Source organism: Geotrypetes seraphini, chromosome 10 (assembly GCF_902459505.1).
Source record: "Geotrypetes seraphini chromosome 10, aGeoSer1.1, whole genome shotgun sequence".
Taxonomy (NCBI): Eukaryota; Metazoa; Chordata; class Amphibia; order Gymnophiona; family Dermophiidae; genus Geotrypetes; species Geotrypetes seraphini.
The window spans coordinates 3,922,296-3,945,624 of NC_047093.1; the positions used below are offsets into that span (position 1 = coordinate 3,922,296).

Below are 23,329 nucleotides of genomic sequence, written 5' to 3' on the forward strand. Positions count from 1 at the left end.
AAAAGGTAAATATAATGAATTAACTTCAAAAATGATAAGAAAGGATTTGTTTTCCAAACAAGCAGTGTATTATGGAAATTCTAATAAGGCGGGGAGATTATTGGCAAATTATCTTAAAGCAAAAAAAAGGAAAACTAATGTTAATGGGATAAAAGATGATAATGGTATAATAACAAATCAAACAGATATAATTTTAAAACAATTTCTAAAATTTTATAAAGATCTCTATTCTTCTGAACCTTATTTGGAGAGACAAAAAGATGGTAAAATTTTTTTAGATTTAATTAATGGACCTAAGGTTCCTGATCATATAAAACGGAGTTTAGATGAACCTATATCATTAAAAGAATTAGAAACAGCATTGAGATCTCTTAGAGTTGGATCCGCTCCAGGTGGTGATGGTTATACAGTAGAATTTTACAAAACATTTCAAAATATCCTTTCCCCACATTTACTAAATTTATATCAAACACAACTTATAAAAGGTGATATTAAAGGTACTATGGCTGAATCAATAATAATTGTTCTGCCTAAGCCAAATAAAGATCCTACTTTGGTTTCGAACTACAGGCCTATATCATTAATAAATGTGGATAATAAACTTTTGGCGAAAATTTTGGCTTTGAGATTAGCCAAAGCTCTCCCACATATTATAGATATGCATCAGACGGGTTTCGTTGCTAAAAGACATTCCTCTAATAACTCTAGATTATTATTTCATATGTTAAATTTATCAAAAAAAATAGATGAACCGACTTTTACAGTTTCCTTGGATGCAGAAAAAGCGTTTGATAGGGTAGAATGGAATTTTATGTATCAAGCTTTAGAATGGTTTGGTATAGGTTCTGGATTTATACAAATGGTAAAAACTTTGTATAGCTTCCCGATTGCAAGATTAAATATTAATAATATGATATCTGATGGATTTCAATTGCGGAGGGGAGTTAGACAGGGTTGTCCTTTATCTCCTTTGTTATTTGATGTTATATTAGAACCCTTATTGTTAGCAATACAACAAACGGGGGAGATACAGGGTATTCCATATTCAGATATGGAATATAAAATTTCGGCTTATGCTGATGATATTTTGCTTTATTTGAAAAATCCAGAATCTACCTTATCTTCTTTATTGGAATTAATTGATAAATTTGGTAAATTTTCAGGTTATAAAATTAATTGGAATAAATCTGAAATTATACCATTAAATGTTCATTGTGTAAAAGGATTATTTGACGCTTTTCCGTTCATATGGAAAGAAGAAGGATTTAAATATCTTGGCATTCAAGTTAAAAATACAATTGAAGATACTGTAAAAGAAAATGAAAAATTTGTATGTGAGCAATGGAGTTATGTGAGCAATGGAACCCCTTACATATTTCTTGGTGGGGGAGAGTTCAAACTATTAAAATGATGATTTTGCCTGTAGTTTGCTACCAAATGAGTATGATACCTATTTATTTTCAGGGGTCCTTTTATAAAAAGCTTAATAGTATTTTAATGAAATTTCTTTGGCTTGGTAAAACACCTAGAATAGCCTTAGTAACTTTGCAAAAATCAATTAAGGAGGGAGGGGTAAATTTTCCAAATTTTTATAGGTACCATCAAGCCTATATTCTACGTCAGGGTATGTATTGGATCCTCCCAGAACTTATAGATAATGCACCAGATTGGTTATATTTGGAATGGCGCCTTATGTTTCCCCTAAATTTAGTTCACCTTCCAAGTATTAACATGCCTAGAAGATACAGAGAAAATAAAATTTTAATGGATACTTGGAAAACATTGAGATTTATAAGTAAATTAACACCTATCCCAATAAACAAATCAACTAATCAATCTCTATGGATAAACTCCAAGATCAAAATTGGCGGAGCTCAAATCCTTTGGAAGAACTGGATTATTGCAGGCATTAGATCTTTAGATGACGTTATTTCAGAAGGTAAACTGCTGGATTTTCCACAATTGCAACATAGATTTGGTCTTAATAAAACACAAAGTTTTAAATGGTTGCAATTGAAGCAGGCCATTCAGGTTGGGTTCCCTGAATGGAAAACATTGAATAATCAATATAGTTTAAAGTTCTTATGTTTTCAAGCAGACTTCCTAGGACATCAAGCCGCACTGTGGTATAAATTAATATCTGGATATTTGAATAAAAAAACAAAAAATGGTCTAAGAGATATTTGGAGCATTGAGATTAAGCATCAAATTAATGCATCTCAATGGCCACTAATTTGGTCTTGGAGAATGAGATGTACAGTGTCAGCATCTATGAGACAAACTTGGTTCTTTTTATTACATAGAGCTTTTTGGACCCCTACACGTTTGCAAAAATTAGACAGTTCTAAGTCCAATAAATGCTGGCACTGTAATCTGGAACCAGGGACATTAGATCACTTACTGTATCATTGTCCCTACATTAAAATTTTTTGGAATTCAATTTGGCCACAAATTAATAAATTGATGGAAAATCATATAGCAATATCATATGATACGATATTATTTGGAATGATGATGAGGAAAAAAAGTCAAATTTCACCAGAAAATAACAAGCTTTTATTAATTATGACAGGGGTGGCCATTCAGCATATAACCAATAATTGGAAAAATTATAATAACCTAAATTATACATTTTGGTGGAATACAATATGTCATGTATTTAAAATGGAAAGAACAATAGCAATACAAAGAGGGACATATAATAAATTTATAAAAATATGGGGGCCATTGACAAAATACTGCAATGAATAAATAGCAAGATTTTTCTTCTTCTTTTCTTCTTTTAAATATCTTTTTTGTGACGCACATAGAGGGGGGGTAATGAAAATAATTTATACATAATATGTTATAATATGTTATACAATATGTAAAGTATGAATGAAAAGTAATAGAAGGGTGAGGGGAGGGAGAAGGGATAAAAATATATTTAGAATATGATGTATTAGATATATAAATAATATTGTGTATTTATCAATAAAATTTCAATATTTTGAACACTTTATGTAAAATTTGAAAATTAAAAATAATATATGAAAAGTAATAGAAGGGTGGGGGGAGGGTGAGGGGGAAAAATATATTTAGAAATATGATGTATTAGATATAAAAGTGATATTCTGTATTTATCAATTGTATTTTAGTATTTTGTACACTTTATGTAAAATTTGAAAATAAAAAATAATAAGGAAAAAAAAGAAACAGCAAGGAAAAAAAAAAATAAAAAAAATAATCCATCTTCTTTCCATATGAATGGAAAAGAATCAAATAGTCCTTTAGAACAATACATATTTAAAGGAAGAATTTCTGACTTACTCCAATTTATTTTGTATCCTGAAAATTTTCCAAATGTATCAATCAATTCCAATAAACATGGAATGGTATTTTCTGGATTTCTCAAATAAAGCAGAATATCATCTGCATATGCTGAAACTTTATATTCCATATCTGAATGCGGAATACCCTGTATCCCCTTTGCTTATTGAATGGCTAATAATAAGGGTTCTAATACAACAGCAAACAACAAAGGAGATAAAGGACAGCCTTGTCTAACTCCCCTTTGCAATTTAAACCGCTCAGATAAATTATTATTAATATTCAATCTTGCAGAAGGGGAGCTATACAATGTTTTGATCATTTGTATAAATCCAGGACATATACCAAACCAATCCAATGCTTGATACATAAAATTCCATTGACCCTATCAAAAACTTTCTCTGCATCTAAAGATACAGAAAAAGCCGGATCATTAATACTTTTGGTTAAATTCAACATATGAAACGCTAATCTAGAATTATTAGAGGAATGTCTTTTAGCAACAAATCCTGTTTGGTGCATATCAATAATATAAGGGAGAGCCTTAGCTAAGCGTAAGGCCAATATCTTAGCCAAAAGTTTTCCATCCACATTTATTAATGAAATAGGCCTGTAGTTTGAAACCAAAGTGGGATCTCTATTTGGCTTAGGCAAAACAATTGTAATGATTCCGCCATAGTACCTTTAATACAACCTTTAGTAAGTTGTGACTGATATAAATTTAACAAATGAGGTAAAAGGAGAATTTGAAATTATTTATAAAATTCTACTTTGAAACCATCGCCACCTGGAGCTGATCCAACTCTAAGAGACTTCAACGCTGTTTCTAATTCTTTTAGAGATATAGGCTCTTCTAAACTTCTTTTTATATGATCAGGAACCTTTGGTCCAATAATTAAGTTTAAGAATTCTAAACCATCTTTTTCCCTATCATCATAAGGCTCAGAAGAATAGAGGTCTTTATAAAAACTTAGAAATTGATTTAATATCTTTCCAATCTGATTATGTGTAACTCCTTTATCATCTTTAATTGTCATAATATTATTCCTTCTTCTCTTTGCTTTGAGCCTTACCTTTAATTCTTTCCGAACTTTATCTATAAAGTACTTCCAACATACTTCTCTACTGTCTGGCAGCCCCAGGTATTTCACTTGAGGTCTCATGGAATTAATAATATTCTCAATTTCATCATCCTGAAATAGGCCAGGGATCTCTCCAGATGCTAAAAGATCATTGATTAACACCAGAAACTGTTCTTCAGCAACCTGGGAATCTGTCATTAGAAACACTGTTCCAATATTTTTCACAGCTGTTTTAATGTACTGGGCTGCAAGATCCACCTAGTTGAAAGCAGAGAGTCATTAAGTACACAAACATACTTTTATGTCACATAAAGTACATCTTCCTATTGAGATAAAACTTCTGCTTTTGTTGATATCTTTAAGCTGAGGAACAGGAAGATCAGAAGCCATATAGTAAGAGGTAAAGGGGAGGGAAGGTTAGTGAAAAGGAGAATCAGAAGAAAGCAGATACCTTCAAACACTAGGAGAGGGTGAGGGAGATGGATCAAAGGCAAATTAAGGCCACAGGGCCTGCTGAGGTATATCTCAGCATAGCGCAGAGGAACAGAGGGGCAGATGCTGAGAGACTGAACCAAGATAGGTAGTTTTTGTGCTATGGTATAAGGAGGAACTGGAAAACTAAAGGCCTATTATTTTAAAATTACTGAAGGATAGGATGGTACAGTATCAAGAGGAAAATCTTGCCAAATAAACATAACCTAAAAAAATTCTACAGTTCTATGCGGTTAACAAAATAAAGAGGACTGAACAATCACAACAAAATATAAAACATCAAACTTCCAGAAATCTTATCAATATTTATACTTTGGAGGAAAGGCAGGAGAGGGGGAGATATGAAAGAGATGTTTAAGGCCTAGATTCACTAACAATAGCAACTTGAAAACAGATCAGACTGGGATTTTGGTACCATTTATCACCGGTGCCCTGAGCCAGTGCCTTACCTAGTTCATAGGTTGAGCTGGCCCTTACCTTTCAGCAGTTCAAGATATGGAGGACTCTCTACTAGAAGTGGGTGACTTCTCATTAAGTTCTGACATGGCAGGTAAGAGGGACAAATAAACTCTGATCAGAAGGAAATAAGCATCAAACGGAGAGACAAGCACAGCATTCCTGTTAGGATGCCATCAGTTAAAGCAGACGTGGCTAGCCTGTGAGGAAATCTGTGGGACCATTAGATCATGAAGGAGCAAAAGAGGCACTGAGGAAGGATAAGGTCATAGAGGAAAGACTGATGGAATTCTTTCCTTCAGTCTTTACAGAAGAAGATGTAAGAGATCTACTGCACCTGAGAAGAGTGAGGATGAACAGTATGCAACATCCGAGGATGTACGCATCATTGCAATCAAGTCTCAGTGACAAAAGATTCTTCCAAATATAAGAACATAAGAATAGCCTTCCTGGGTCAGACCAATGGTCCATCCAGCCAAGTATCCCATCTTTGCAGAGGCCAATCCAAGTCACAAGTACCTGGCAAAAACCCAAATAGTAGCAGCATTCCATGCTACTGTCCCATGTCTGTCTCAACAGCAGACTATGGACTTTTCCTCCAGGAATTTGTCCAAACCTTTTTTAAAACCAGCTACATTAATCACTCTTACCACATCCTCTGGCAACACATTTCAGAGCTTAACTATTCTCTGAGTGAAAAAATATTTCCTCCTATTGGTTTTAAAAGTATTAGTCTGTAACTTCATTGAGTGTCCCCTAGTCTTTGTAAATCTTGATGCAGTAAAAAAAAAAAAAAATTGATCCACTTGTATCTATTCTACACCACTCATGATTTTGTAGACTTCGATCAAATCTCCTCTTAGCTGTCTTTTTTCCAAGCTGAAGAGCCCTAAACTCTTTAGGTTTTTCCTCATATGAGAGGAGTTCCATCCTCTTTATCATCTTGGTCACTGTTAATTGAACTTTTTCTAGTGCCACTATACTGTTGCATACTGATCCATCCCCATTTTTTTTTTTCTTTGCTTGTTCTTCGTTGGGTTTCTTTCCTTGTTTTTGTGAGAGTTCTATCTGAACCAGAAATGTTTTTCAAGGGTGACGATGCAAAGGAATTGAATGAAATCTCAGGGAACCTGGAAGACATACTGAGCCAAATTGATAAGTTAAAAAAATGAAAAATCACCTGGCCCAGATGGTCTACATCCCAGGGTACTGAAAAAACGTAAACATAAAATAGCTGATCTGCTGGTAATGATCTGTAACCTGTCATTAAAATTATCTGTACTACCTGGAGAAGAGGAGACTTAGAGGGGATATGATAGAGACTTACAAGATCATCAAGGGCATAGAAAGAGTAGAGAGGGACAGATTCTTCGAACTTTCGGAAAATAAGAGAACAAGAGGGCATTCGGAAAAGTTGAAAGGGGACAGATTCAAAACGAATGCTAGGAAGTTCTTCTTTACCCAACATGTGGTGGACACCTGGAATGTGCTTCCAGAGGACGTAATAGGGCAGAGTACGGTACTGGGGTTTAAGAAAGGATTGGACAAATTCTTACTGGAAAAGGGGATAGAGGGGTATAGATAGAGGATTACTGCACAGGTCCTGGACCTGTTGGGCCACCGCATGAGCGGACTGCTGGGCACGATGGACCTCGGGTCTGACCCAGCAGAGGCATTTCTTATGTTCTTATGTTCTTATGTACCTGAGCAAATTAATAATAATAATAATTTATTTTTTGTATACCGCCCAACCAATAGTTCTGGGCGGTTCACATTAAGAGAACTGAGACATTTCAGTTAAAATACAATTTCAATAAAGACACAAGAGTAAAAATTATCTTACAAATTTTTCGAACAAATGAGTTTTCATTAACTTCCTAAAAACATAATAACAATGTATCTACTCATTGCAATACTCATATGTGCTCCCTGGGAGGAGCCTGAGGTGCTTCAGCCAATCAGTGCCTTATCAGATGATGCCCCGGGGTGGGGCCTAAGGTCGCTATTGCGCAGCAGCAGCCAGGGGAGGAGGAGGACTTTCCTCCTAATCCCGAAGATTGGCCTAGGAGCAGGAGGATCCGGGCACCCCTCCTGCTCTCGAAGATGGAGGAAGCCTTGTCCTAAGGAGCAGGAGGGACCAGGTACCCCTCCTGTTCCCAACCGTTCAAGAGATACGCGGGGTGAGTGGACCGGCCACGACCGCCTAGGCCGACCTGGGGTGGGCCGGTCATGGGTGAGGCGGTGGGGGGGGGGGGGGTCGGGCAGGGCCGGTGTGTCGGACCAGTGGGTGGGGCTAGTGTAGGCTCTCCTGCCTGCCTTGGTCTGCCATGATCTCTTCTGCCTACTCGCCGGACTCTCCTGCTCTCTGCCGCCATTCCCCGCAGCGCAGGCCAGCTTTAAAACCATGGGCTTGCACTGTAGGGAACGGCGGTAGAGAGCAGGAGAGTCCGGCGAGCAAGCATGAGAGATTGGGGCAGAGCCCTGACAGCAGTGGCAGGAGGCTGCTTCTCCTATCACTACTGTCAGGGTATGCACATCAGTGGGGATCGCACATTTGCGATCCCTGCTTGCAAATGGGGGCGTTCCTCTGATCGCCTCCATTTGAATACGACTGATTGGTGAATCAGTCAGACCTGCCTGAATCGGAAATGGATTGTTCCGATTCGGGCAGGTTATTGAATCTAGCCCTAAGGGCAGCTGAATATTGGTGGTCGGCCTGCTCAGCATGGGTTAAGTGGGTGAGAGCCTCTCCCTGCCTGCTTAAACCCCATTTTAGTAGCTCTTCTCTAGATTATCTGGCCTTCTGAACCAGATGTTTTTCTCCAGGTAAGGGTCTTGCCACTGATTTTTGAACAGAGATATTATCACTTATTTTCTTTGACTAAACTTACATCCCTTGATATCCAGTAGCAGTTCCAGGATAACAAAAAACAACAAACTGCATCAGTTCTGTGGCTCTCAGTGTTCCCGCTAAGCTGCGCTGGCGTGCGCTGGCGCACAAAATATTACATCGCAGCGCACAAGTTTCTCGTCACAGCGCACACACGTGCTTGCAGGCAGGCGAGCTGGCAGTCCATGTAACGCGTCGCAAAGGTAAGGGGAGGCTGGGGGAGGAATCGGACGTCGGGGTGGGGGTGCGAGCAGGGAGGGGGGCGATCGGAAGAGGCGTACGGCAGATGGCAGAGGAGAGTCGGGTTGGGGGGGGGGGAGTAACTTTTTCTTGTGTCGCTCAATCGAGCGTGGGCAGAGGTGAGAGGAAGCGGTGGTCTGCCCTGCTCACGCAGGACCGGTGAGATCAACATCAACAATTTCCTGCCGGTCGACAAGATATAGTTCGCGCAGTCCGACAGTGTGCTCTCTCCCCTCCCAGCGGCTTTCCTTACTTAGAAGCGCAGCGATTCAGGAAGGAAGCCTTGGGGCTTTTGCTGAGTCGCAGCCATCTCTGATGATGCAAAGTCCGCTTTCCTCAGAGGCGGTGCGACCCAACAAAGGACCCAAGGCTGCCTTCCTGAATCGCTGGGCTGGCAAGTAAGGAGAGTTGCTGGGAGGGGAGAAAGCCACTGTTAGAGGCTGGGAAGCTGCTGGGCATGGTGAGAAAAAAAGGGACAGCTGCTACTGGGCCTGGAGAGGGATAAGGAGAGATGCTGCTGGGAGGGGAGGAGGGAAAGGAGTCTGGGAAGCTGCTGGGCAAGGGGAAAAAGGGACAGCTGCTACTGGACCTGGAGAGGGATAAGGAGAGATGCTGCTGGGAGGGGAGGAGGGAAAGGAGTCTGGGAAGCTGCTGGGCAAGGGGAAAAAGGGACAGCTGCTACTGGACCTGGAGAAGGATAAGGAGAGATGCTGCTGGGAGGGGCGGAGGGAAAGGAGTCTGGGAAGCTACTGGGCAAGGGGAAAAAGGGACAGCTGCTACTGGACCTGGAGAGGGATAAGGAGAGATGCTGCTGGGAGGGGAGGAGGAAAAGGGAAGGGAAGAGAGTTACTGCTGGACAGGGGGAAGAGGGAAGGGAGAAGAAAAAAGGAAGGAAACAGCTGGCAGGGAGATTAGAGGAGGGGAAGGGGAGAGACAGGAATGAGATGGGAAGGTGGGTCAGCAGAGAAATTGAGAGGGACAAAGATGTTAGATCTGGTGTAGGAGAGATAAAAATGAAGAGAGCAGTGAATCTGGAATGAATCATGTGAAAACGAGAGAGGGGCATAGGCTGGATGGAAAGGGGAGAGGGGCATAGAAAGAAGACAAATACCATATGGAAGGGGAAGAGGTCAGACAGTAGATGGACGGGGCAGATGCTGGATTGAAGAGACAGAGAAGGCAGACGCTGGAAGGAAGAGAGTGAAAAGAAGATGAAAGCAGAAACCAGAGACAACAAAAGGTAAAAACAAATAATTTTATTTCTATTTTGTGATTTGAATATATAAGATTTGAAATATATATCCTGCTAGAGCTGGTGTTAGACATAACTGGGGACTGCAGAGTCCAGGCAGTGGCTTAGGGCTCTCTCTGACCAGGGAGGCAGTTGCCCTAGTTGCACTCCCCTAACCCTATTCCTGCTATGTGTGACTGCGGTATTCTGTTAGCATGATATTTCTGTGTAGCATTCTGTAATAATTTGGCTTATTCAGTTTTCTTGGTAGTGGAGGGGATATATGTGAAGGGGAGGGGAGACAAGGGTTTTGTTGATCCTTGCTCTGTATTATTTGTATTTATAAAATGACAATTGTACAGAATATTGTTTCTTTTTATACTTTAATAAAATACATTCAGTATAAAATCATAACTGAGACTTGTACGGATGGGATCAGATGGTTTGCGAGGACCGAGCTCACGGAGACGGGGCGGAAACGGGTTTTTGGAAAACTGAGTAGAATCGAAGAGAATATTTGTGAAGATTGAAGACTGATGATATTACGTAATTAAAAAAATTTTAAGTAAATTGTTTTTCTTCTAAGTTTTGAGTATTTAACCCTCCCACAATCTCACGGGCACTCGTCCTCCGCGCCTGCTCATAAATTTGTGGATTATGTAACTTGTCACTCATGCATATTTTTTTTCGCACACACCTCATCAATCCTTAGAGGGAACATTGCTCACCATGCTTTTAAAGGCCTAAGGAAGGAATAAATGGGGAGACTAGGTAGCCCAATGTCATCTCTGTTTCTCAGTAGTCACACAGTAGTACTGAAGCAGGGCTTTCCCTACCAGCAATGCTTACCTTAAGGTCTGGAATTGCATACCCTTTCCTTAATGTCATCTGAAAAACATCCAGTCCACTGATAGAGGCTGCAAGACGTGAGAGACTTTGCTTCCCACTGCCACCTACTCCCACTAACAATGCATTTCCTCTGGGAGACTCTAAGATCCGATTAATTCGACAAACATGACACACAGCATCTTCAAAAAGCACCTAAATGAAAACAAACAAACTGTTTACTGTTTGGCTATACAACATTTATTCTATACCTAAAAACTTAACATCAGTTTTTGAATGGTTTTGATTCTAAACTGAGCCCTTTAAGAAGGAGGCAGGAACTAGAGAGGGCAAGTTCAAAGAGTAGACTGAAGACAGAGGAGGAGGTGGTGTTGGAAGAGCTGCGGCAGATTCTGCTTGGTACAACGCACTTGCCACATGGTGAGTCCCTTAAAAACATACTAAATATGCAGTCCTATTAGAAAGTGACATTTTTAAAAATATCCATTTTTACCCAAGTAGAGAGCTGGGTTTTTTTCCAATCATCTTTATTGTGCAAAAAATGAATAGCATATACCAATGCACAAGCACTTCATAAGAAAGGCTCCAAGATGGAGACAGCAAACTACAGACCGGTGAGTCTCACATCAATAGTGTGCAAACTAATGGAAACTCTAATCAAACGCCAATTGGATACGATCATGAACGAGGAGAATCTACAGGATCCCCGTCAACATGGATTTACTAAGGGGAGATCCTGCCAATCCAACCTGATCAGCTTCTTTGACTGGGTGACGAGAAAGCTGGATGTTAGGGAGTCCCTGGACATCGTATACCTGGACTTCAGCAAAGCAGAGAGGGTAGGAAGGGAGGGGGTGTAGCATTATATACTAAAGATGACATTAAGGTCACGAGAATCTCAGATGTCCAGTATACTGGGGAATCCCTTTGGGTTAATTTGGCCAGAGGGAAGGACAAATGCTTGTATCTTGGCGTAATTTACAGACCCCCAAGACAACAGGATGACCTGGATATGGAAATAATCGAAGATATAGAAAATATCACCTTGCGTGGGGACACAGTATTGTTAGGTGACTTCAACATGCCTGATGTGGATTGGGTTACACTTACCTCTGCTTCCGGCAGCAGCAGGAGGCTATTAAACTCTATGAAAGGAGCAAGCCTCAGGCAACTGGTGTTGGAACCGACAAGGGATCAGGCAATACTGGACCTGATACTTACCAATGGAGAAAGTGTCACAGAGGTCTCGGTGGGCGACACATTGGCCTCCAGTGACCACAACATGGTATGGTTCAATATCAGGAAAGGTTTCACTAAATCTACTACACTAACCAATGTCCTCAAATTCAAGGACACAAATTTCAAAGAAATGGGAGACTTCGTTCACCAGGCCCTACAAAGCCAAGAAGAAACCGATAACGTGGAAGACATGTGGTCGACTTTGAAAGCAACCATACTAGAAGCAACAAACCGCTATGTAAAATCAGTAAGTAAACGGCGAAGGAACAATAAGCCACAGTGGTTTATTGCGGAGATCTCAGACCTGATCAAGGAGAAGAAAAAAGCATTCATCTCTTACAAACAATCAGGGAAGCAGGACTCTAGAGCAGACTACCTGGCCAAATCAAAAGCCGTCAAAACAGCAGTCAGGGAGGCTAAATTCCTCATGGAGGAGTCTCTAGCAAAGAACATCCAGAAGGGAGATAAATCCTTCTTCAGGTATATCAGTGATAGAAGAAAAAACTCAGGCAGGATTGTACGTCTTAGGAAACCAGACGGAGACTATGTGGAAAAGGATTCGGAAAAAGCCCAACTATTAAATGAATACTTCTGCTCAGTCTTCACCCGAGAAGCGCCAGGGCTCGGCCCTCAGCTACAGACAAGGGATGGCTCAGTTGACCCGTTTAGTAACTTTGAGTTTACGCCCAGCAGTGTCTACGGTGAGCTGTCAAAGCTCAAGGTTAACAAAGCAATGGGGCCGGACAACCTGCACCCCAGGGTGCTTAGGGAGCTGAGTGATGTCTTGGCGGAGCCACTGTCCGCGCTCTTCAACCTCTCCCTTAGTACAGGCAGCGTCCCGTTGGACTGGAGGACGGCTAACGTCATTCCACTCCACAAGAAAGGCTCAAAGATGGAGACAGCAAACTACAGACCAGTGAGTCTAACATCGATAGTGAGCAAACTAATGGAAACTCTAATCAAACACCAATTAGATAAGATCCTGGATGAGGAGAATCTACGGGATCCCCAACAACATGGATTTACTAAGGGGAGATCCTGCCAATCCAAACTGATCAGCTTCTTTGACTGGGTAACGGGGAAGCTGGATATTGGGGAGTCCCTGGACATCGTGTACCTGGACTTTAGCAAAGCATTCGATAGCGTACCACACCGCAGGTTACTGAGCAAGATGTGTTCTATAGGATTAGGTAACACATTGACGAAATGGGTTGGGAGCTGGCTTGGAGGTAGGCTCCAAAGGGTGGTGGTGAACGGCACCCCCTCCGAAATGACGGAGGTGATTAGTGGAGTACCACAGGGCTCAGTCTTGGGCCCAATCCTATTCAACATCTTTATAAGAGACTTGGCAGAAGGGCTTCGAGGTAAAATAACATTATTCGCCGATGACGCCAAACTGAGTAATGTAGTGGGCAAATGCACAACAGACGAAGATTCAGTGCCCGACAACATGATGCACGACCTACTCCTACTGGAGCGATGGTCTAGGACATGGCAACTCAACTTCAATGCCAAAAAATGCAAAGTTATGCACCTGGGCAGCCAGAATCCATGCAAGTCTTATACCCTTAATGGCGAGATCCTAGCAAAAACGGTAGCAGAACGAGACTTGGGGGTAATCGTCAGTGAGGACATGAAGTCTGCCAATCAAGTGGAGCAGGCTTCGTCCAAGGCAAGACAAATCATGGGCTGCATACGAAGGGGTTTCGTCAGTCGTAAGGCGGAAGTCATTATGCCATTGTATAGATCCATGGTGAGGCCCCACCTGGAATACTGTGTGCAATTCTGGAGGCCGCATTATCGCAAGGATGTGCTGAGACTGGAGTCGGTGCAAAGAATGGCCACCCGGATGGTCTCGGGACTCAAGGATCTACCATACGAAAAACGGCTTGACAAATTACTGCTATACTCGCTCGAGGAGCGCAGAGAGAGGGGGGACATGATCGAGACGTTCAAGTATCTTACGGGCCGCATCGAGGCGGAGGAAGATATCTTCTTTTTCAAGGGTCCCACGACAACAAGAGGGCATCCGTTGAAAATCAGGGGTGGGAAACTACGAGGTGACACCAGGAAATTCTTTTTCACTGAAAGAGTGGTTGATCGCTGGAATAGTCTTCCACTACAGGTGATTGAGGCCAGCAGCGTGCCTGATTTTAAGGCCAAATGGGATCGGCACATGGGATCTATTCACAGGGCAAACGTAGGGGAGGGACATTAAGGTGGGCAGACTAGATGGGCCGTGGGCCCTTATCTGCCGTCTATTGTTTCTATGTTTCTATGTACCACACCGCAGGTTGCTGAGCAAGATGAGTTCTATAGGATTGGGCGACACGTTGACGAAATGGATTTGGAACTGGCTTGAAGGTAGGCTTCAGAGGGTAGTGGTGAATGGCACCCCCTCATAAACAACGGAGGTGATCAGTGGAGTGCCACAGGGCTCCGTCCTGGGCCCGATCCTGTTCAACATCTACATAAGGGACTTAGCAGAAGGGCTCCGAGGTAAAATAACATTATTTGCCGATGACGCCAAACTAAGCAATGTAGTGGCCAAGAGTACAACAGACAAAAATTCAATGCCCGACAACATGATGCACAACCTACTACTACTGGAGCGCTGGTCTAGGTCCTGGAAACTCAGCTTCAGTGCCAAAAAATGCAAAGTCATGCACCTGGGCAGCCAAAATCCATGCAAGACTTACACCCTAAATGGCGAGATCCTAACAAGAATTGAAGCAGAACGTGACCTAGGGGTGATCGTCAGTGAGGACATGAAGGCTGCCAATCAAGTGGAGCAAGCTTCTTCCAAAGCAAGACAAATCATAGGTTGCATACGCAGGAGTTTCGTCAGCCGTAAGCCTGAAGTCATTATGCCATTGTATAGATCCATGGTGAGACCACACCTGGAGTACTGTGTGCAATTCTGGAGGCCGCATTACCAAAAGGATGTGCTGAGACTAGAGTCGGTCCAGAGATGGCCACCCGGATGATCGCGGGTCTCAAGGATCTCCCGTACGAGGAAAGGCTGGATAAATTACAGCTCTACTCACTCGAGGAACGCAGAGAGAGGGGAGACATGATCGAGACGTTCAAGTATCTCACAGGCCGCATCGAAGTGGAAGAAGATATCTTCCTTCTCAAGGGTCCCACGGCAACCAGGGGGCACCCGTGGAAAATCAGGGGATGGAAACTGCACGGTGACACCAGGAAATTCTTTTTCATTGAAAGAGTGGTTGATCGCTGGAATAGTCTTCCACTTCAGGTCACTGAGGCCAGCAGCGTGCCTGATTTTAAGGCCAAATGGGATAGACACGTGGGATCTATTCACTGAGTTAGGTGGGGGAGGGTCATTGCGGTGGGCAGACTAGATGGGCCGTGGCCCTTATCTGCCGTCTATTTCTATGTTTCTATGTTTCTAAGCAAATCAAACAGGTACTGAACAGGAAAAGTCATATAGCCGGAAAGAACAATTTTATCATTTTCACCCCCTCCCCCCCAGATGTGTGTAATAGCAAGGAATCAAAATATCACCACCATGGCCTAGCAAGCCCAAAAAACCCCGGAATCCCTTCGGAGACACCCGAGGAAGATGTTCCAAGGTAAAAAGCATCTCAGGGCAGATAGTGTAGCCATGATGCCACATGGAAGTAATATGTTGCTGCAACTGGGTCCAGAAGCCCTGAACCAAAGGACAGGCCCAAAATTGGTGACCTAAGGTTCCCATGGGTTGATTACATTTGAGACAAGTATCCGTGAGACTAAATTTAGCTTGATGAAGGTAAGCTGGGGACCTATGGAGTCGAAGAAAAAATTTGTAGTTCAGTTCAATCAAAGTCACTTGAGGTGTAGTAGCAAAAATTCTCTTTAAGCCATTCTGAATATGCAAGCCAGTGACCATGCAAGATAAGTCCCCAGACCATTTGGCTGCATAAAAATCATAAGAAATAGTCCCCAGGCTCTCACGAAGAAAACTGAGATGAAATTTCAATGGAATCTGAGTCTGAGCAGATAAACATAACGCCTCTGAGAGAGCCTCTTGACCTTGATTAGTAAGTCTGTCTCACGGAAGAGATTGCACATAAGAGGCCATCTGGGAGTATGCCAACCAGTCAGCAGGAGTCCATTTATAATCAGTATGCATCACTGCAAAGGAAGGCAGAGCGCCCTGTGAGGTAACCACCTGAAAAAATATAATGAGTATTGGTGTTTCTCCACACCGAGAAAGGAAACTGGGAGGTCCCAGGTGGAAAGTCCTTATTGTCCAGAAAGGGCAAGTAGGCCGTTGCTGTGGGCGGGATATGCAGGGACTTACATAAGTGTCTCCACACCTGATGGAGAGGTTTAAAAAGTAGGTCACCAACAGGTGGAGGTCCACAGGGAAGACGCTGTGCATGCAACAAATAACTGAAATGGTACAGAACAAGTTCCGAGGCAGTCGCCGAAAAATGACAAGTGCCCCGAAACCAATAGTTTAAATGTCGCATTTGACATGCCTGAGAAAACATCCTAAGACTATGCAGTCCCAACCCCCCCTGGGCTCTAGGAAGCTTTAAAACAGACAAAGCTATTCTTGCTCTTTTCCCAGTCCACAGGTAGGAGGTTAAATATTTCCCCACCTCTTTATCTTGTTTAGTAGACAACAAGATTGGGAGCATTTGAAAAACGTAAAGCCATTGAGGCACTAACACCATGTTATACAATGCTATTTTATCCATCAGTGATAAAGGAAAGTCCCTTCAGGTTTGCAGTTTTTGTTGAGTAAGAGTCAAGAGTGGCAGGACATTCAATGAATACAATCGTTTGAGATCTATGGGTATCTTAATTCCCAAATAGGTCAAGTAATCAGACGCCCAGCGTAACGGGAAATCCCCCCTCCAATGACGAGGGACATCCCGGGACAAAGGCAATACCATCAATTTTTGATAGTTGAGGACTAAGCCAGAATACAAACTAAACTCATCTAAAATAGCCAGCACCCTAGTCAAAGAGGGCTGTGGATCAGACAAAGTCAACAACATATCATCTGCAAACGCTAAAACACGCAGTTGGGAATCCCCTTCCGGAAGGCCCATCAAATCGTCAACCCTCTGCAGTGTACGCAAAAAGGGATCCAGATAAAGAAAAAATAACAAAGGGGAAAGGGGACTACCTTGTCTCGTTCCCCTCGCTTTCGGGAGGCGAACACCTTTAACGCTGGCCTTCGATGTGTGGCGAACGGCTGAGCGCCGTTAGCTCCTCCCCTTTTAAGGGGGTGCTCCGGATCAGTGCCTGGCTAACGCCAGAGGGGTGGGCAGAGCTATCTCTCACCGCTGGCCCTCACTCTTGCCTGCCCTGCTTCTCTGTTCCCCTCTTACTCTCCTCTCTCAGCTCCCGATTCTGTCTCCTGATCGCCTGCCTCTTGACTTTCTCCTGCCTGCCCTGCTCACTGGGGGAGGAGGTCAGGAGATTTTAAAGAGTTTTTCCTCTTCTCTCCCCTGGATACATCTTTAAAATAAACTCAAGTATCTGCTCATCATAGCACACAGCTTTTGTGTCCAAGTTTTTTAACAAACAGCAGGATGGAAAGCCTTCTCTTCTTCATGAAAGGCCTTTTCATCCCGTGGAACATCTCCTGAACTAGTATCCTGGATATCACGCTGCTATGATTCTGGTAGGAAGTGCATGCTTTTGGAATAGTGTAGGGATGGAGATCTGATAAGTTCTGATCCAGGGCATCAGAACACAGGCAGAGTGAGCACACGCAGGCGGTTCTGAATGCAAGCCAGGTCGGCACACCAACCTAGGCCCTGTGTGCAGATCTGTGCCTGTGTGTGGATCTAGGCCTGGGTTTGGTTCGGAGGCCCTGTTTCTCATTTCCTCTCCCTCTCCCTCTCCCTCCTGCCACGTATACATTCTAAGCAAGGACAAGGATTGCACCTTGAGCAGAAGGCTGAGGCATTCCCCCCTCCCTTGCCATATATTAACCTGACCAAACATTTACCCTTTTTCTCTTATCTTGTTTAAGCATCCCTTATATGGGCAACAATCAGACTTTGCCTGAGCAAGGCTAATCAAGAGAGCTTAAGAAGCATGCATTATAACCTTTGGACTGTCACATGCCATAGTAAGATTTGAGACATATCAGAAATGTACACATTGGGATTCACTTTATTGTAACTGTTATTATGCATTCATATGTCATGTGAGATAGTAGCCTTAAGACACATGATATAGATAAACAATGGTTTAATCCTCACTGTAAATGCATTATGACATCATAACCTTGTAGAGCATTAACTAAGTAATTAATGGAGATATGATTCTCAATAAAAAGAGGGAGAGACCATTCATTTGAGGCGTCTCCTCTTGACTCTAAGATTGCATGTGTGTGTTTATTGTGGGGCATTCCTACAGAATAGATTGTCTTTGAACTTGCTTGAGATGACATTAGTTTCACAGTTTAGAAAATATTTGAAGACTTATTTGTTGAATTGGCCTTTGAGAAGGTTTTAGGTTAATGATCAGTTCTTATAGTTTTTAGAGGATTATAAGGTGAAATGTTTAATGTCTTGTTTTATTTTATTATGTAGCCCACCTATAATCTCAATATAGTGCAGGCTATAAACATTTTAAATAAATAACTCCTTTATAACTGTCTAAAAACTCACCAGGTTAATAATTGCATTGACCTCATTGTAACTGGCTAAAGCGTCTTCCAGCAGCTTATTCAGAGATGGCCAATTAGGGACTGGGAGATATTTGGGTTCTCCAATTCCCTCGGCAAAGTGGCAATAAATATTTGGCTGTGCGAAGATGATATCTTCAGGAAATTCCTGTAAAGAAGCAAAGAATTACTCAGCAAAATACAGAGCATACTTTTCAAATCCATTTAGCTTGATAAATTGACCTGTTAACTAAACGTACACCTGGGGTTCCTACAAATGCCTACCTTTAGCTAAATTACAAACACACCCAGAAGGTGTGAGATCTAGCTAGGTTCTAGGACCTGGGTTGGCCACTTTTGGAAACAGGATACTGGGCTTGATGGACCTTCGGTCTGTCCCAGTAGGGCAATTCTTATGTTCTTTGATCAAAGAAGGAAAACCACAGGTATACATTCTTGTTTCAAATCTCTGCCCAGGTTCCTTATCTGTAACATGGGTTCTCTTGTTGGTGAAGTCGTAGACTGATCGTGTGTGTCAGTGCTCTCTCTTAGCTTTTGGCTCCTCTCCTTGTCCTGTCAATTTTTTCTCTAGCTGGAAATATATATTGGGGAAGGAGGGAGGGTAAGGGTGGCTGCATTCCCCTGCAGCCTACGGAAGAACCTCCATTACAGGTAAGAAACTTTGCTTTCTTCGGAGAGATGCAGGCACACTTGTTGGTGAGTCCCTAGCTACAACATGTATCAGGTTGGTGGTTATAAGAGTCAGCTCTCTGGGTGCTTGAGCACCCCCAATATTTGAGAAAACTCATTGGTTGTGTCAGGGAGGGGTAATTTCCTTTGGATTTAGCACTCCCAATCAATTTGAAAAGTCGGTTCCTAGATTAAGTTGCACAAAAGTTGCGGAGGACAGACTGTTCAAATTGAAAGGTCAGATTGCAGCCTTGCAGATGTCCTCTATCAAAATTTGCCATTGAAGAAGTTGTTGCACATACTCCAATTCTGCCAGGAGTGGCTTGAGAGAAATTCACATGGAAATGGCTCATTTGGAAGCTGGTTGGCCCAGGTTGACTGGGTTGTAAGTGATGAAAAGTTGATTGGTATGATGGAAGCAGTTACTCTGCTGTTGTGGCATGCAGAGGATGGTAGGATTATGCTCTGGTTAAGGTGGAAATCTGAAACCACCTTAGGCAGGAACTTTGGGTGCATGCATCACTGCACATAGTTTGGGAAGAATTATGTTTAAGGATAGCAGGTCACCAATGCTTGAAGTTCACTGACTCTATGTGCTGAAGTGATGGCTGTGAGGAAAGCTCAAAGTGGAGGGTGGAGATTGGTGAGGCCTCTGAGGAAGCATGTTACTACGGGTTGCTGAGAGATTGGCTTCTCATCCACTGGGCTATGATAGGCAGACATCGTGGCCAGATGAAGGGGCACTGAATGACTGAGGCTTTTCCCCTGGAAAGAAGATCAGAAACTACAAGAGCCAATTAAGATTGGCAATATTTCCCTGCAGCATAAAAGTTCTCGGGGTCATTATAGATCATAAATTAACATACCAAGACCACAGAACTCAAACAGTGAAAAACTGCTTTTATAAATTGCGCATGATCAGGTCATTAGCAAAAGTAATAGAACCATCAGCACTCAATGTACTTATCCACTCTCTGGTTATTTCGAAATTCAATTATTATAATTCTCTACTAAAAGGCATCACCCAAAAACAAATAAGGAGACTTCAACTTATCCAAAGCATTGCAATAAAAATCATAACAAACTCAAAAAAGTACGACCATGTAACACCTCTTTTAAAAATGCTCATTGGTTGCCAATACCCTATTGTATTACCTACAAAATAGCATTACTTTCATTTAAGATCTGCCAATCTAATCTGCCTACCTTTTTGGACAGGTTACTGATCCCTTATATTCCATCCAGAATTCTGCAGTCCTCTGTCCAAAACCTTTTCTCAGTACCATCTCTTAAAGTTATCGGCACGAGACAAGTAGAAATATTTTCAGTAGCTGCGCCTCAATTATGGAATTCTTTGCCTGGCTATATTACATGAGAATCCACTCTAGATAAGTTTAAAAGTTTTTTGAAAACATTTCTTTTTACAGATGCTTTTGAAAATTAAAATTCACTAATCAAACTTACTTTTGTAGGTCTTTTTTTTTTTTCTTTTAAACATTGTTGCTTCTGCTTTTAGCCCCTCCCTATTATGTGACCCATCATTGTTATCTTTTTCTAAAAATTATTGGAGTTCCACCCTCTCTCCCATTGTTGTCTGTAAGCCTTAGTGAGAGCGCCTTTGCGAAGAGCCTTAAGAAGAGCCTAATCTTTACCCTATTCTTTAAACTTTATTCTAAACTTTCACCCTAACCCACAGGCAGACACCCTCTCAAATACCCTAATCTTTCAAACTCTATTCTTTAAACCTTATCCTAAAATTTCACCCTGACTCACAAGTAGACACCCTCTCAAATACCCTAATCTTTCAAACTCTATTCTTTAAACCTTATCCTAAAATTTCACCCTGACTCACAAGTAGACACCCTCTCAAATACCCTAATCTTTCAAACTCTCACTCTGATCTTTCAATCTCTCACTCTGACTCACAGACAGATATTTCTTCTAACTCTCTAACTTACTCACTATCAGGCAGACCTCAGCTACAACTTGGTTATGGCAGGGAGAACAAGAAGCGCCATGTCTGCAATCAAGACCAACTGTCTGGTAACTGGGGGGACCCAGGGGGCGACTACGGTATGCGTGCAGAAGGAGGAGATCCAGGACTGTGGACAGAGGTCTCCGTGCAGACCGAGATTATCCCCCTCCCCCCCCGTTCTCCACAGTCTCTACACAGATAGAGGAGGTCGACCAGCTAGACAGAGACATCATGCAGGAACTTAGGAGTCTCAGGGAGGAGGTGAAACGCCTGAGAAGCATCCGAGAGGATGAGGCCTACATTGACAGAGCCGTCCAGGAGCTGTCCCAAATCACCAAGCTGGCCCAAGACATGTCCTTCCTCGAGACACCCAAATCACCAGTTTGGAAACCAACAATTGGGTACAGGAGATGGCTGGAGACGCTGACTCCTGGCAGCTGGTGACCTCCTCCACGGGCAAACACCGGAGATCCCACCCCTCTCTTTCAATCTCTTCACCCTCTTCTTCTTTTTCTCACCAACAGGGCAGCTTTACATCCACCCCACAACTCACCCTGAGGAACAGATTCCAGATCCTACAGGTAGAAGATGTCAACAAGGAACAGGAGGATGCCGACAAGGAGCAGGAGGTAGTCCAGCAAACGGCTCCAACTCCGGGGACAACTGATCGGCTCCCCCCAAAGAAGCGCAGAGTAATAGTCATTGGGGACTCTATGCTGAGGGACACCGAGAGACCAATCTGCAGACCGGATATGCAGTCAAGGGAGGTTTGCTGTCTGCCTGGAGCCAGGGTCCGAGATGTCACCGCCTGTCTTGATAGGCTTCTCAAGCCCCAAGATCACTTCCCCATGGTCCTCATCCACATTGGCACAAACGACACTGCTAAGAACACTCCGGAGAACATAACTAGAGACTTTGGAGCCCTGGGTGAGAGGCTGAAGCAGACAGGAGCGCAGGTGGTCTTCTCCTCGATCCTCCCAGTTAGAGGCAAAGGAAGTGCCAGGGATGAGCATATACTGAGGACTAACGAGTGGCTTCAAGGATGGTGCCGGGAAATGAATTTTGGATTCCTGAACCATGGAGAGGCATTGCAAGGACTTCAGGGACCAGACGGACTCCATCTGACCAGCAGGGGTAAGCACGCCTTTGGACACCGACTAGCCCGCCTGCTTCGTAGGGCTTTAAACTAGGTAAGTCGGGGGAGGGTACACGCCCCCATGAACATCTGGAAATTCCTTTATGTCCTCATCAGGTATATTCCTCTACTTTAAATTCATCTTCCCTTGATTCTTCTACTTCAAATTCATCCTCCCCGGATTTAAAGGCCATTTATCTCAATATAGGTATAATAAATGTCCGTTCCATTAAATCTAAATACCATATTCTTAAAGATCTCATTATTCAACATTCTTTTGATATTTTATGTCTAACTGAAACATGGCTTGAGGAAGCATATCTCTCTTACATGTGTCCCCCTGGTTTTTCTTTCATTTTTCAGCATCGTTGCCATAAAAGAGGTGGAGGCTTGGAAACCATTTTTCGTGATTCCTTATTGATAGATAAAGTTGACTCTTCCTTAAACTCTTATATTGAATATTTACAATTTTCAATTCAAACTAGGCCTAGAACAGATGTACTGTTACTATATATACCACCACCTATTAATACTGAAACTCTTAATCATTTGCATTCTCTTCTCTTTGACTTTGGTTCTTCTACTTTAAACCCACTGATATTGGGAGACTTCAACATTCATTTTGATGACCCCAATAACAACTATACTAAATCTATACTATCCCAAATTAACCACTTAGATCTATGCCCTCTATTAACACTGCCAACTCATCAAGCAGGTCATACAATAGACATAGCCATAATACCTAGTTCATCAATCTCAAACTATTCTATAAACTCTTGTTTGCCAGTTCCATGGTCGGACCACTTTCTAATTTCTATTACATATTCCATTCCTCATAATAAGTTTCGTATTGATCATCGCACACTAAGAATTAGGGATTTTAATAGTCTCTCTCTTGATTTAATTAGTTCATCATTCAAACTTGACTTTTCTGATTCAAAAAACACTAAGGTGGAAGACCTATTAATTCAATGGGTCTCTTCCATAAATTCTTTATTAGATGAGCTTGCTCCATTACAAACTAAAATTATCTCTGCATGAAGAATTCAGAATCCATGGTATACAGCCGAACTTGCTTTTATGAAAAAACAACTTAGATCG

General features: G+C 42.3%; 1 protein-coding gene across 2 annotated transcripts in view; it reads right to left on the reverse strand.

Annotated features, from left to right (window-relative positions):
- The window catches only part of DNAH17 (dynein axonemal heavy chain 17), a 954,442-nt gene that overhangs the window by 237,077 nt on the left and 694,036 nt on the right, over positions 1–23,329 (reverse strand). For both annotated transcript variants that reach the window (XM_033960179.1, XM_033960181.1), the window contains 3 exons: positions 18,430–18,594; positions 10,550–10,741; positions 4,383–4,649 (listed from right to left, as the gene is read on the reverse strand). In XM_033960179.1, the coding sequence (XP_033816070.1) occupies positions 4,383–4,649; positions 10,550–10,741; positions 18,430–18,594 (624 nt within the window). The remainder of the gene's footprint in view (positions 1–4,382; positions 4,650–10,549; positions 10,742–18,429; positions 18,595–23,329) is intronic.